General features: G+C 47.7%; 1 protein-coding gene across 1 annotated transcript in view; it reads left to right on the top strand.

Annotated features, from left to right (window-relative positions):
* setd2 (SET domain containing 2, histone lysine methyltransferase) overlaps positions 1-15888 on the top strand; it is a 117488-nt gene that overhangs the window by 39063 nt on the left and 62537 nt on the right. The window contains 3 exon segments of the mRNA XM_033020298.1: positions 3886-6282; positions 6284-8568; positions 15748-15876. Coding sequence (XP_032876189.1) covers positions 3886-6282; positions 6284-8568; positions 15748-15876 — 4811 coding nt within the window.

Raw genomic sequence — 15888 nt, forward strand, 5'->3', positions numbered from 1 at the left:
CTGTGAGAAAAAGTCTCCGTTCTAAATGGCTTACCCCTTATTCTTAAACTGTGGCCCCTGGTTCTGGACTCCCCCAACATCGGGAACATGTTTCCTGACTCTAGCGTGTCCAATCCCTTAATCATCTTATATGTTTGAATAAGATGCCCTCTCATCCTTCTAAACTCCAGAGTATACAAGCCCAGCCGCTCCATTCCATCAACATCTGACTGTCCCGCCATCCCCAGAATTAACCTTGTAAACCTACGCTGCACTCCCGCAATAGCAAGAATGTCCTTCCTCAAATTAGGGGACCAAAACTGCACACAATACTCCAGGTTTAGTCTCACTAGGTCTCAGGTCTGAACCCTTCTTCAGAACAACGATGGGCGATTTGGAGCTGTGAGGCAGCACCTCTACCGCTGCACCACAGTGCACCCTGGAGTTCTCTTAATGCATGTTGAATTGGGAAGGCTGCACTGCTCAGATGAAGGACGAGGTGTTGTCGTCTGAGCTCAGGAAGGACTTGTAGCCGTGCGGGAGGCCACTGGCAGGGCAGGGTTGTTGTGGAAGTGAGATGGAGAATCAAGAGTGGAGAGCTCTAGCAAACCCGGGGACAAGTCTTGTGGATGGATCACGGGCACACAGCAAAACAACACTGCAAACTGCTATTGATTTCTCCAATGCAGAGAAGACCACACTGTGCGCCCTGAGTGCGGTATGCTAGATTAGAAGTCAAGAGATTTCATATATTCTACTCGCAGAATAAGGCCATTCAGCCCATCAAGTCTACTCCGTCATTCAATCATTGCTGGTCTATCTTTCCTTCTCAACCCCATTCTCCTGCCTCTACTGCATAACCCCTGACATCCTCTTTGCCTTAAAAATATCCATTGACTTGACTTCTACAGCCGTCTGTGGCAATGAATTCCACAGATTCATCACCCTCTGGCTAAAGAAATTCCTCCTCATCTCCTTTCTGAAGGTTTGTCTTTTTATTCTGAGGCTTCCGCCTCTGGGCCTAGACTCTCCCACTAGTGGAAACATCTTCTCCACATCCACTCTATCCAGGCCTTTCATTTTTCAGTGAGGTTCCCACTCATCCTTCCATGTTGCTGCTTCACCCGAAAGGCCTATTTGACTTGCTGGGTGGTGGGACAATGAGCTGCAACAGTTGTTGCATCTCCTGCAGTTGCATGGGCAGAGGGGCTTATTACCACACTGTATCTCTAAACTAAACCAAAACACCAGACAATACTTTACATTAATACAATCAAGTCAAACTCAAATACAATAGGTAGAGCAAAGGGGAAGATACAGAGTGCAGAATATAGTTCTCAGCATTGTAGCGCACCAGTTTCACAGACAAAGTCCAATGTCCACAATGGGGCAGATAATTCACAAACTACAGTGGTGTTCTTGATATTTGGAAGTTTTAGAGATGGCGCGTCATCGAGTGATACAGCGTAGAAACAGGCCCTTCGGCCCAACTTGCCCACACCGGCCAATATGTCCCAGCTACTCTAGTCCCACCTGCCTGTGTTTGGTCCAAATCCCTCCAAACCTGTCCTATCCAAGTCAAGTCAAGTTTATTCGTCACATACACATACGAGATGTGCAGTGAAATGAAAAGTGGCAATGCTCGCGAATTGTGAAAAAAATAAACCAACAAACTACAAACAGAATGGAACAGAATGACATATTCACATATTACATATTTGTGGGAGGGAGGGCAGAAAACAGAAAAAAACAGCAATTTTAAAAAGACACCACACAACAGTAAAATGGTCCAGTAAAGTTAGTCCCTGGAGAGATAGGAGTTTACAGTCCTAATGGCCTCTGGGAAGAAACTCCTTCTCATCCTCTCCGTTTTCACAGCATGGCAACTGAGGCGTTTGCCTGACCGTAGCAGCTGGAACAGTCCGTTGCTGGGGTGGAAGGGGTCTCCCATGTTGGCTCTGGAGTTGCACCTTCTGAACCTGTCTAACTATTTCTTAAACATTGGGATAGTCCCAGCCTCAACTACCTCCTCTGGCAGCTCGTTCCATACAACCACCACCCTTTCTGTGTGTAAAACTTGCCCCTCAGATTCCTATTAAATCTTTTCCACCTTAATCCTATGTCCTCTGCTCCTCGATTCCCCTACTCTGGGCAAGGGACTCTGTGCATCTACCCGACCTATTCCTCTCAGAGACCCACACCATCCTGACCACATGGTCATTTCACCACTGCCATCGGGAAGAAGGTACAGAAGCCTGAAAACTGTAACGTCCAGGTTCAGGAACAGCTTCTTCCCTACAGCCATCAGGCTATTAAACACAACAACCTCAAATAAGCTCTGAACTACAATAGACATTATTATTATTATTACACTATTTTTTTTAATATGTGTGTGTGTGTGTGTATATATATGTGTGTGTGTGTGTGTGTGTGTGTATATATATGTGTGTGTGTGTGTGTGTGTGTATATATGTGTGTGTGTGTGTGTATATATATGTGTGTGTGTGTGTGTATATGTGTGTGTGTGTATATGTGTGTATATGTGTGTGTATGTGTGTGTGTGTATATGTGTGTGTGTGTATGTGTGTGTGTGTATATATATATATATATATATGTGTGTGTATATGTGTGTGTGTATGTATATATATATGTGTGTGTGTATATGTGTATATGTGTGTGTATATATGTGTGTGTGTGTGTGTATATGTGTGTGTGTGTATATGTGTGTGCGTGTATATGTGTGTATGTTATACACTGAACTTTTTTTTCTCTCGTTTATCATATTGTTTACAGTGTAGTATGTTTACATATTCTGTTGTGCTGCAGCAAGTAAGAATTTCATTGTTCTATCCAGGACATATGACATTAAAACACTCTTGACGATTTTATACCAGACTGGATTCAAAGTCATTAGGATGTCATGGAGAATGATAGGGTGCTTCGAGAGGAGCTAATTTTGGAGCTTACAGTTAGCGGGGAGTTAGAGCCAAGGGTTTGAGGGGGGCAATGTATCCTCATGTAGAGGCTGATATAAATGTGGAACATATTTTCAAAGATTATATAAAATCTTTGATCAATTGTTGCTTTTAAGTTTCATTTTGATAGATTTCCAATGATTAGAGACTTTAAGGTTTCTTAAGAACCGTTTATAATGGTTACAGATTGAGGTTTATTATTGTCACGTGTACCGAGGTACAATGAAAAGCTTAGTTTGCATGCTACACGATCAGGTCAGATAATACTACACATAAATATAATCGTCAAACTCCAGTACAATAGGTAGAGCAAAGGGGAAGATACAGAGTGCAGAATATAGTTCTCAGCATTGTAGCGCACCAGTTCCACAGACAAAGTCCAATGTCCGCAATGGGGTAGAGGTGAATCGGACAGTACCCTAGCTTATGGAAGGGCCGTTCAGAAGCCTGATAACAGAGGGGAAGAAGCTGTTCTTGAGTCTGGTGGTGTGCGCTATCAAGCTTCTGTACCCTGTACCCTGTGTTGTCTAACTTTAGCTCTTTTCTTTTTTTCTTTTAAAATCTTTTTATTAGCTTTTTTTCAAAAACAAAAACAAAACAACAACAAAAAAGAATAGTGATGAACCTAACAATGATATTGATACATAGGGATCAGGATTACATTAATAACAGGTATAACCTAAATATGATTCCAGTGTCAAAATACACATTGAATATAGACCTCCCCCGGTCTCTATGTAAATATAGTTAAATGTTTAAAAGAAAACTTGTATATAAAAAAAGAAAAAAGAAAAAAGGAAAAAACCAACCCCCTAACTTTAGTTCTAATGTTAAAAATTGTTGCTTTGATTTGCATTTAATTGAGAGATTTGTTTGTACTAATATGAACTTTGCAAAAACCGTACCTAAAGCTTCTCCAATCCCATTCCAGGTCAAATCGGACAATCTATCCCTATTGAGTGCACTCAAGGCCCAAGCATCGAAAGGTTGCAGTCGCTTTCTCCCGAAGGGCACCAAGGCCAAGGTCAACCTTGAGGACCAGGGGCGTCAGAAGGTGTCTTTCACCTTCAATGTGACAAAGACTTTGCGCAATAGGTTCCAAAGTGCCATTGGGTCCGAGTTGGACGAGGTCAAGACTTCACCTCCGTCATTGCCCCCGCTGTCCATGAGAGGGAGCCAGGATAGTAAAAGTGATTCGGACTCTGCCGATGTTCAGGAGACTGCAAAATCGCCGTCACCCAAGTCGAAGGTCGAATGGAGCAAGGTGCACTTCAAGAAGAAGCATCTGAACGATGCAGCCAAACCTCTGAGCGTCTCGGACAGGGAGCAGTGCAGCTCATCAGTGGACGAACCAATGGACACATCCATCAAGACATTGTGTTCAGGAGGAACCGAAACTATGATAAAGGCAGCTGATGAAACAACACCATCCATTCAGAATCTCGGCACGGCCCACCTTGGGAAAGGTGAGAACGAGGAGGAGTTCAGGAATGCCTCCTCGTCTTCTGAAAATGACGAACCGACGAAGGTTGTTCAGGCAGAGGAGGTTGTACAAGCAGTCTCGGCCGACTCTGACTCTGAGGTGGATTTGCTGAGGAAGTCGCCTAGTTTGAAGTCGCACGATGCGAAGAATGCTGAATCGGGTCGAGAGGTTAAGAAACATCCAGTGGCTTCCAGAACCGACGAGGTGGAAAAGGTGTCTTCCCATTCCAAGTCCGAGCGAGACCGGAGAAGCAGTGGCCGCTCCAAGTCTGATCGAGATACAAGGAGGACTTCATCCCACTCAAAGTATGGAAGAGAAGAGAGGCTCACTTCGTCTCGATCTCGCTCCGACAGAGATTCAAGGGCACCTCCTTCCTACTCCAAGTCAGACTGGTCGAGGAGCTCGCACCATTCTGAGAAGGACAGACATCGCCGCGGTTCCCCTCACTCGGAAAGGAGCAAATCTTCCCGAACCAAACTGTGCGCCGATTTAAGAGACGCTTCCTCTTGTTCTGATACTGAGGAAGATTCTAGAAGGTATCACCCGCGGTCAAATTACCTGAGAAGGACTTCATTGCGTTCTAAATCATACAGAGATTTGAGGAAATACCAGTCACGGCCAGATAGAGATGTGAGGGCAACGTCATCCTGCTCTGAATCAGAGAGAGAGACCAGAAGGACTAAGTCTCATTCTAAAGTATCCAGGGTACCTGCGTCGTGTGTCGACTCGGAAAGCTCTAAAGTTAATTCTTCCGAACTAGAGCCAGATTCTAAAAAATTGTCCAAATCGGACTGTCATTCAAAAATCCCTTTGTGTCATTCAAAATCATCGGCTTCCTGTCATAAAGCTGAGGCGGCCCGAACCAACTTGTCTGATCTGGAATCGGACTGCAGGAAGCTCTCCAAATCCGAGGGCCACCCGAGGACTACTTCATCTCATTCCAAATCCCCAATCTCTTGCCATGAGGGTTCATTAAAGAAGGCCTCCCCAGGACCAGAGGTGGACTTGAAATGTTCCAAGCTCGACAGTAACTCACAGGCAGCTCCATCTCATTCCCAGATTCCCACTTGTTGCGGCACAGGAGCAACTCCAGGCGATTCCCCGGAGCTGGAAGCCGATTCTCGGAGAAGTCTCAAGCCAGATATTAATTTACGGATATCTCCGCATAATTCTAAATCTACCAATTGTCATCAAATGGAGGTGGTCAGAATGGACTTTTCCGAACCAGAGTTTGATTCGTGGGCCAACAGCACGTCGGACAAGAACGTAATGGTGACGCGATCTCGCGCTAAATCGAGTGCGTTTTGTGAGATGGAGGTGGTTGCAATGGATTCTGCGGAGGCTGAACTGGACTCGTGGGCAAACAGTCGGTCAGATAAGAACTCAGTCGTCACCCCGTCCCATTCGGAGTCGCATCCTTCTTTGGAAATTACGTTAACTAAAGTGGACTCTTCTGATCCGGAAACCGAGTTAGACCCTTGGGAATGCAGTCGGTCAGATCGGAAGGCGAGAATAAATGTGTCGAGTTCTCGACCGCATAAGATACGGACTTTGCCTCTATTTCCGTCTGACAGGGAATTAAGAAGGACTTTGTTCTCCGAGTCAAACGATGACTTTGGTGAAGTTGCTGAACTGCGCGAGTCGGGGACAACACAACATGTTCATCGATCAGACCATGTTTGTTCCTCACTTGACCACCAACCTAACAATTCCGTCAGCACTTCCCCGTATCCCACGTCGGATTGCTCAAGGGCGTGTTGCCTCTTCAGACCCACTGTTGAAACGGCTAGTTCCAAATTAGACGGACTTCGGGCAAAAGCTTCATCTTGCTCAGAAGTCAGATGAAGAACATAAAGCTTTATCTCAGCGTGAGACTACTTTGATGGTCTCGTCTCATGACTTAACAGATGACATGCCGTCCCCACCTCGTTTCATGGATAACACTTTGAAGACACCGCCGTATTCCAGCCCAGATGAGGTCCAGTACTCGGCTCACCATAAAGTGGAGGAATTTCACCCTTCACACTACACCAAGAGGGAACAGATATTGGTCTACCCCAACCTGGGTGAGTTCACATCCGTCTCCCGCTCCAACTTGGAAGAGACGGTGATCATCACAGCCGACCCCGAAGGTTGCACGAGAGACGTGAAGCTCACGGGCAGAGAGCCAACGGAAAGCCGCGCGGTGGACAGTCAACACGTCAATGAAGGAGGTGGCTCTGAACTGAGGAATGATAAACTGTATTACAACACAAATAGCTTTAGCAGTTGCGTGAGTCTACAGAATGCCATGTCCAGCCACCAGAATTGGGATTCGGTCGAGAAAGTTAGACTCTACATGGATTTGGCAAGTCGCCTTAATTCCGAAGCTAAAGAGTCTGCAGCGGTGAAGATCGAGAGCCCGTCATCAAATAACGGAGAGACCTCTTTCATTGCCAGACCGGACAGTTCCGTGAAGGTCGAGCTAGAGCCACCCATGGACATCTCCGAAGACGAGGAAGGAACGGAAGACGATTTAATTGTGGAGATGGTGACTGAAGGTCCGCCGCCGTTGAGCCCGGCCGACCTTACCAGCTCGAATGAAGTGGAACGCAATTCCCAGAGTTACAAGACCAAGTCCGACTGCGACAGTAGCTGCATGAAGGTCGAGTGCAACAGTGTGAGCTCCGGAAACGGAGACTGTTCGGAGGATGCCAAGAGCAGCAGCGAACAGGAGAGCGAGGAGAGTGAAACCAGCTCGGATTCGGACGATGGCAGCGTCCCCAGGAACCGCTTGCAGTCTGTTGTGATCGTCCCGAAGAATTCCTCCCTGACTTTGGAGGAGAGGGTCCTGATGTCCTCTCCGTCCTCGTCCACTCGAGTTAATCAACAAGAGAAGAGGCATTTGGGCATGGAAGGCAGCAAGCCCAGCCAGGGACATCAGCCAAATGGTGTTGAACTTGGGAGTGTCCCGCAGGTACTGGACGGTGACCTTGGTCAGGGTGGCGACGTCGTTCATGGGGTCCACTCCCCCTCATCATCACCACCGCCAGTATCGGAGGACCAACCCCAAGCTTCCTCAAGCCAACTTTCACCGGTGAGCGAGAGCCACAAGAGCTGCAAGCAGCAGTTGTCGACGGACAAGGCCGACAGCACCAGCCAACCCAAGAGGTTCCCCCTCGTCCAAAACCAGCTCCCTCCCTCAAGCGAGGGACTTGGCTCGGCGGAGTCGGCAAGCGCGGCCGCCACGGCGGAGAGGCACCAGCAATCGGCCGGCGGCCACTTGCCTGGTTTACCGGCGGCACAGAACAGCGCCCAGCCGTTTCGTGCGGTGGTGATAGGTGCCGGAGAGAAGCCGGACAGCCGGCAGGCTGCCCCGTGGCCCCAAGAGCAGGCCCAGGAGCGGAGATCATATCGCAGCCCAGAGTACTTGGAACGCCTCGACTGGGACCCGGCTCAGGCTGAAGCTCCCAGCAGCAGTTGTCAGCAGCCAGACAGCAGCTACGGGTTGTACCGCAAGTACCGCTTCCAAACCGAGGAGGCGGACCTGCCAAACAGGAGCGAAAGCTGGCACGGCAACAGAGCAGCTTACTGGGACCCCAGGCTGAGCGCGAAATCGGTCATCTACAATAACTACCAGTTGGTTCAAGACATCTCCGGCTCGGATGCTCAAGGTCAGGTACAACCCGATTCCATGACGGACGACTTTGCCAGCTACAACAACTGGGAGACGGTCAACCGCGACCCGCGCTGCGTCCCCAAAGGCGTGAGCTCCCTGCAGGCCCACGAAATCACCAGCAACTCCAGCAAGGGGACCACCCTGGTGCTGAAGGCCAGCGACTCGACGGCGGAGAAGGAGTCGAGGGTCAAGGAGCTGGAGAAGAAGTCTGACGACGAGCAGCGGGGGGAGTGCCACAAGCCGCAGGCGGAAGAGGTGGACACGGACCTGGAGTGCGACGCGGACACCCGGTACTTTGAGCAGGTCCACACCCATCCCCATCCGCTGGTCACAACGCCCACCACGGAGTGGGTCACTCTCGTCTGCAAGATGGAGACATTCAAAAGCTCTCAGTGGTGGAAGGAGCAGTCAAAGTTGGCAATGATGCCACCTTACTTCGAATTAATTGATGAAAACTTGTACCTGACAGAGAGGTGACTATTTGAGTGTTTTTTTTTAAATTAAACTGTAATTAAACCATGGATTTTAAATGGGAGTCGCGCCAAGTTTTCAACCGCCCGAGCAGTTGTGTGCAGTTTTGGTCCCCTAATTTAAGGAAGGACATTCTTGCTATTGAGGGAGTCCAGCGTAGGTTTACAAGGTTAATTCCCAGGATGGCGGGACTGTCATATGCTGAGAGAATGGAGCAGCTGGGCTTGTACACTCTAGTTTAGAAGGATGAGAGGGAATCTCATTGAAACATATAAGATTGTTAAGGGTTTGGACATGCTAGAGGCAGGAAACATGTTCCCGATGTTGGGGGAGTCCAGAACCAGGGGCCACAGTTTAAGAATAAGGAGTAAGCCATTTAGAACGGAGACGAGGAAACACTTTTTCTCACAGAGAGTGGTGGGTGAGGAATTCTCTGCCTCAGAGGGCGGTGGAGGCAGGTTCTCTGGATGCTTTCAAGAGAGAGCTAGATAGGGCTCTTAAAAATAGCTGAGTCAGGGGATATGAGGAGAAGGCAGGAACGGGGTACTGATTGGGGATGATCAGCCATGATCACATTGAATGGCGGTGCTGGCTCGAAGGGCCAAATGGCCTACTCCTGCACCTATTGTCTATTGGGTCCCAACCTTTTTTGCCCCGTTTACCCCTGGCAACTTTAATAGCACATAACAATTTTATTTCACTTATTTATGAACAACTAATGATGAACAGATATGCCAGAACCAAACACAGTCGAAAAAATATGTACAAATCCAGAATCAACAAATTTACGTCCTGGGTATGCGAAACGTACCTGGTGGAGCTAGAGTATTGTGTTCAATACTTGAGCCAGCATTTTATTTACTGGTGGGCTTGCAGAAGATGCAGAGGAGATTTGCCAGAATAATGGCAGAACTGAGAGACCTCCATTTTCGAGTCACAGAGAGAGAGTCGCAGAGTGATACAGCGTAGAAACAGGCCCTTCGGCCCAACTTGCCCACACCGGACAACATATCCAAGCTACACTAGTCCCACCTGCCCGCGTTTGGCCCATATCCCTTCGTGGACCTGCCTGACTGTTTCTTCAACGTTGGGATAGTCCCAGCTTCAGCTACCTCCACTGGCAGCTTGTTCCATACACCCGCCCACCACCTTTTGGAAAAAGTTATCGCTCAGATTCCTATTAAATCTTTTCACCTTTAACCAATGTCCTCTGGGAGGAGATTTATGGAGGTACTCGGAAAGCCTATGTCTACCAGAATGCTATCCAGATTAGGGGTTAGACACAAAATGCTGGAGTAACTCAGTGGGTCAGGCAGCATCTTTGGAGGAGAGGAATAGGTGATGTTTCGGGTCGAAGCCCTTCATCAGACAAAGAGTCAGCGAAGGGGACACTCTCAAATTAGGGGGTATTTGTAACAAAAACAAAATAATAGACAATAGGTGCAGGAGTAGGCCATTCGGCCCTTCGAGCCAGCACCGCCATTCAATGTGACCATGGCTGATCATCCCCAATCGGTACCCCGTTCCTGCCTTCTCCCTAATCCCCTGACTCCGCTATTTTTAAGAGCCCTATCTAGCTCTCTCTTGAAAGCATCCAGAGAGCCTGCCTCCACCGCCCTCTGAGGCAGAGACTTCCACAAAATTGGATTGTTTTCTCCGGAATGCCAGAGTTGAAGGGAGTCCTGATTAAAGTGTATAAATTGATGAGAGGTATAGATAGCGTAGACAGAACCTTTTTCCCAGGGTGGAAATGTCAAAGACACCAGGGCATAGCTTTAGAGTGAGAGGAGCACAATTTAGAGGAGATGAGCGGGGCAAGTTTTTTTTTTTACTCTGAGAGTGATGAGTGCCTGGAATGTGTTGCCAGGGATGGTGGTGGAGGCAGATATGTTGGTGGCGTTTAAAAGTCTTTTGGAAAGGGACATGGATATGCAAGGAATATAAGGATATGGATCATGTGCAGGCCTAACTGGGCATGATTGTTGAAACTAACGTTGTGTGCCGAATGGTCTATTCCTGTGCTGTTCTATGTTTAGTTTAGAAATACAGCCCAAAACTGGCCCTACGGCCCACCGAGTCCGCACCGACCAGCGATCCCCGCACACCGACACTATCCTGCACACACCAAGGACAATTTACATTATACCAAGCCAATTAACCTGCAAACCTGTAAATCTTTGGCGTGTGGGAGGAAACCAGAGCACTCGGAGAAAACCCACACGGTCACAGGGAGAATGTACAGACTCCGTCCAGATAGCACCGTAGTCAGAATCGAAGATGGGTCTCTGGAGCTAGACTCTCCCACTAGTGGAAGCATCCTCTCCACATCCAGCTAGATAGGGCTCTTAAAGATAGCGGAATCAGGGGCTATGGGGAGAAGGCAGGAACGGGGTACTGATTGGGGATGATCAGCCATGATCACATTGAATGGTGGTGCTGGCTCGAAGGGCCGAATGGCCTACTCCTGCACCTATTGTCTATTGTCACTATCCAAGCCTTTCACTTCGCTAAGTTTCCCTGTGGTTCTCCCCTCATCCCTCTAAGCTCCAGCGAGGTCAGGCCCAGTGCCGTCAAATGCTCACTATATATTAACCCACTCATTGCTGGTATCATTCTCGTAAACCTCCTCTGGACCCGCTCCAGCGCCAGCACATCCTTCCTCAGATATGGGGCCCAATTCTATTAATGAATATAACAAAGAGCCTTTAGTATTTTCTGCTTGCAGCAACAAAAAATTTTTTTTTAGCTGTTACTAGACCAACTGGGACCCGTTGGGTCCCTGTCAAACGGGAGGCATGGTCCCTAAACGCAACCTGTTCCCCAACGTAAGATTCCAGCACTCCCCTGCCTCCCTTCAGCAGTGGACTTTAAAAAAAATGTCCAATTGCACTTCGGACTTAAAAAAAGATTCCAATTGCTGCCTGCCGCAACAGTTCCAATTGCAATACCAATTCACCCTCCCCCTCCTGTTGCTGTAATATCCCATTGAGGTGAAAAGTTCAGAGGGTTCCTGTCTTGCAACTTTGTATCGAAGTGTGTTGGAAGCTGGCAGGAAGGATTTTAACAGTAAAAAATCATGCTAAATTTGGCTTTTTTAAAGCTTTAATCATCAATAACTTTTGAAATACAGCATGAAATCTGGTGAACCTGATTATGGCATGGTGGGCAATAATGTGTTAGAATATGTAAAAATTGAAGTGCTAGCGCGTAGCGTTTTGAGGAAGATACAAAACATACAGACAGACACACAAGATGAGACTTTTATAGGTATATATAGATAAAGAATTTTGTGTTTGAACTTGTTGTGTCACGGAGTGACTGCTAGGTGTCTAGACAAAATCCCTTATTTGGTTATAGCGGACAATCGGCAACAACGGACACAATTCTTCCCCATCCCCTGTGGTCCATTAGTGCGAGAGTTTAGATTAGGGATCACGGTCAAAATGGACCCCTGGAAGACAAGGATAGTTGACCTGTGTAGGAAAGATGATTTAAACCGAAGATAGACTCAAAAAGCTGGAGTAGCTCAGTTCTCATCTCTGGAGAGAAGGAATGGGTGACATTTTGGGTCGGACCCTTCTTCAGACCTTCACCCATTCCTTTTCTCCAGAGATGCTGCCTGACCCGTTGAGTTACTCCGGCTTTTTATGTCTACAGGATAGATGACCTGTTTTTTTTTATCATGGATGCTGATTTTGTTATCCACTAATTTCTATCCTTATTTGCAATATTTGGCTTGCCCTGTTTCTCTACTCTTCAACACTGTTGTCACCATAATACCTTTCAAAAGACATGAAACCATTTGCTGACCTTTGCAGCGCATTGTGGACACAGCCCAGACCATCACACAAATCAACCTCCCTTCCATTGATTCCATCTACACCTCACGCTGCCTCGGCAAGGTCAGCAGCATCATCAAGGATCAGTCGCACCCCGGCCACTCCCTCTTCTCCCCTCTCCCATCAGGCAAAGGGTATAGAAATGTGCAAACGCACACCTCCAGATTCAGGGACAGTTTCTCAAGAAGGGTCTTGACCCAAAATGTCACCTATTCCTTTTCTGCAGCACTGTCTGACCTGCTGAGTTACTCAAGCTTTTTGTGTCTGTCTACAGTTTCTTCCCAGCTGTTGATCAGGCAACTGAATCATCCTACCACAACCAGAGAGCAGTCCTGAACTACTATCCATCTCATTGGAGACCCTCGGACTATCCTTGATCGGACTTTGCTGGCTTTAGCTTGCACTAAACGTTATTCCCTTATCATGTACATCATCTGCACCATCTGAACGCAGAACTGGTAGAGATGTCGACTCATACAACGTGGAAACAGGCCCTTCTGCCCAACTTGCCCACACCGACCAACATACACTAGTCCTACCTGCCTCCTTTGGGCCCGTATCCCTCCAAATAAGGGGTAAGCCATTTAGAATGGAGACGAGGAAACACTTTTTCTCACAGAGAGTTGTGAGTCTGTGGAATTCTCTGCCTCAGAGGGGGGTGGATGCTTGCTTTGTTCTCTGTTCTCTGGATGCTTTCAAGAGATAGGGCTCTTAAAGATAGGGGGAGTCAGGGGATATGGGGAGAAGGCAGGAACGGGGTACTGATTGTGGATGATCAGCCATGATCACATTGAATGGCGGTGCTGGCTCGAAGGGCCAAATGGCCTACTCCTGCACCTATTGTCTATTGTCTATAAATCTATCCTATCCTGAACTTCTAGCCACCTCATTGGTGACCCTCGTACTATCTTTGATCGGATTTTACTGGCTTTACCTTGCACTGAACGTTATTCCCTGATCATGTATCTGTACACTGTAATTGGCTGGATTGTAATCATGTATTGTCTTACTGCTGACTGGATAGCATGCAACAAAAGCTTTTCACTGTACCTCGGTACACGTGACAATGATCTACATTTACCTTTACCTGGCCTCGAGCATCGTACTGTCAGTGTTTTGGATCTTCACACTGTTTGTTCAGAGAGGTTTTTACATAGAAACATAGACAATAGGTGCAGGTGGAGGCCATTCGGCCCTTCGAGCCAGCACCGCCATTCATTGTGATCATGGCTGATTGTCCCCAATCAATAACCCGTGCCTGCCTTCTCCTCATATCCCTTGACTCCACTAGCCCCTAGAGCTCTATCTAACCCTCTCTTAAATCCATCCAGTGACTTGGCCTTCACTGCCCTCTGTGGCAGGGAATTCCACAATTTCACAACTCTCTGGGTTTTTAAGGGAAGTTGTATCCGAAGTTAGTTAGTTTGTTCTGTATTCTCTGCGTTAGGAATTAGTCCAATCAAGGTCTTTAAAATGATGGGGAACTCCAGAACAGCGTGGAGTGAATGTAAAGTTCAACCCACGGATAATATTTGTTTAGAGACACAAGGAACTGCAGATGCCACCTACACAAAAAAAAGCACAAAGTGCTGGAGTATTTCAGTGAGTCAGGCAGCATCTGTGGAGAACATGGATAGGTGACGTTTCAGGTCGAGACCAATCTTCAGGCGTTTCTCAAACCCAAAACGTCGCCATTCCATGTTCACCAGAGATGCTGCCTGACTCACAGAGTTACTCCAGCACTTTGTGTCTTTTTTTTGGGCAATATTTGTTTGCTCTCTTTTTCTATCAGAGTTCTTTCTAGTGTCGTTTATTGTCACGTGTACGGAGGTACAGCGAAAAGCTTTCTTTGTTGTGTGCTATCCAGTCAACAGAAAGACGATACATGATTACATTGAAGCCAGTCGCTGTATACAGATACAGGATAAAGGGAATAACGTTTAGTACAGGGTAAAGTTGGGGCGGCCGGTGGCACAGCAGTAGAGCTGCTGCCTTACAGCGCCGGAGACCCGGGTTCGATCCTGACTACGGGTGCTGTCTGTACGGAGTTTGTACGTTCTCCCTCTGACCTGTGTGGGTTGTCTCCGGGTGCTCCGGTTTCCTCCCACACTCCAAAGACGTACAGGTTTGTCGGTTAATTGGTTGGTGTAAATGTAAAATTGTCCCGTGTGTGTAGGGTAGTGTTAATAAGCGGGGATCGCTGGTCGGGGTGGACTCGGGCAGAAGGGCCTGTTTCCGCGCTGTATCTCCAAACTAAAGTCCGATTAAAGATAGCTGGACATAAATGCTGGAGAAACTCAGCGGGTGAGGCAGCATCTATGGCAGGAAGGAAATGGGCAACGTTTCGGGTCGAAACCCTTCTTCAGACTGATGTGAGGGTTGGGGGGGGGGGGGGGGGGGGGAGAAGAAAGGAAGAGGTGGCGCAAGTGGGCTGTTGGAGAGCTGAGAAGGGGAGGAGAAAGTAGGGACTACCTGAAATTAGAGAAGTCAATGTTCATATCGCTGGGGTGCAAACTGCCCAAGCGAAATATAAGGTGCTGCTCCTCCAATTTAATGTGGGCCTTACTCTGGCCATGGAGGAGGCCTAGGACAGAAAGGTCGGATTCGGAATGGGAGGGGGAGTTGAAGTGCTGAGCCACCGGGAGATCAGGTTGGTTATTGCGAACCGAGCGGAGGTGTTGGGCGAAGCGATCGCCAAGCCTACGCTTGGTCTCACCGATGTAGAGCAGCTGACACCTAGAGCAGCGGATGCAATAGATGAGGTTGGAGGAGGTGCAGGTGAACCTCTGCCTCACCTGGAAAGACTTCTTGGGTCCTTGGATGGAGTCAAGTGGGGAGGTAAAGCGACACGTGTAGCATTTCTTGCAGTTGCAAGGGAAAGTGCCTGGAGAGGGGGTGGTTCGGGTGGGAAGGGACGAATTGACCAGGAATTGATCTGATTAAAGATAGTCTGATGGTCTCCAGCGAGGTTAATCAAAAAGTATGTCCTAAAAACTTTGTATCAAACAGTTAGAGAAATGTTTGTTTACTTTTTCTGCAGTAATTTGTGTTTTTTTTTTTTTTAAAGTCGGCAACATTTGTGTAACATAGCCAGGTTTGTGTAATTCCTGTATGCTCTGTATTACAATTCTCTGTATGTTTTCCAGAGAGAGTTGGATTGAGCTCTTAAAAATAGCGGTCTGGGGATATGGGGGGAAGGCTGGAACGGGGTACTGATTGGGGATGATCAGCCATGATCACAGTGAATGGCAGTGCTAGCTCGAATGGGCCGAATGGTCTACTCCTGCACCTATTGTCTATTGCCTTTCCTCAGCCCTAACTGGAGTGATTTATCTTTCACAGGAAGAAGAGCAAGTCTCACCGGGACATCAAACGTATGCAGTGTGAGTGTGTGCTGCCGCGGGAGGATCGAGAGCGCGGAGAGCTGGCCTGTGGCGAGGATTGCCTCAACCGCTTACTCATGATAGAATGGTAAATGGCTTT

Source organism: Amblyraja radiata, chromosome 4, assembly GCF_010909765.2.
Source record: "Amblyraja radiata isolate CabotCenter1 chromosome 4, sAmbRad1.1.pri, whole genome shotgun sequence".
NCBI classification, from domain to species: Eukaryota; Metazoa; Chordata; class Chondrichthyes; order Rajiformes; family Rajidae; genus Amblyraja; species Amblyraja radiata.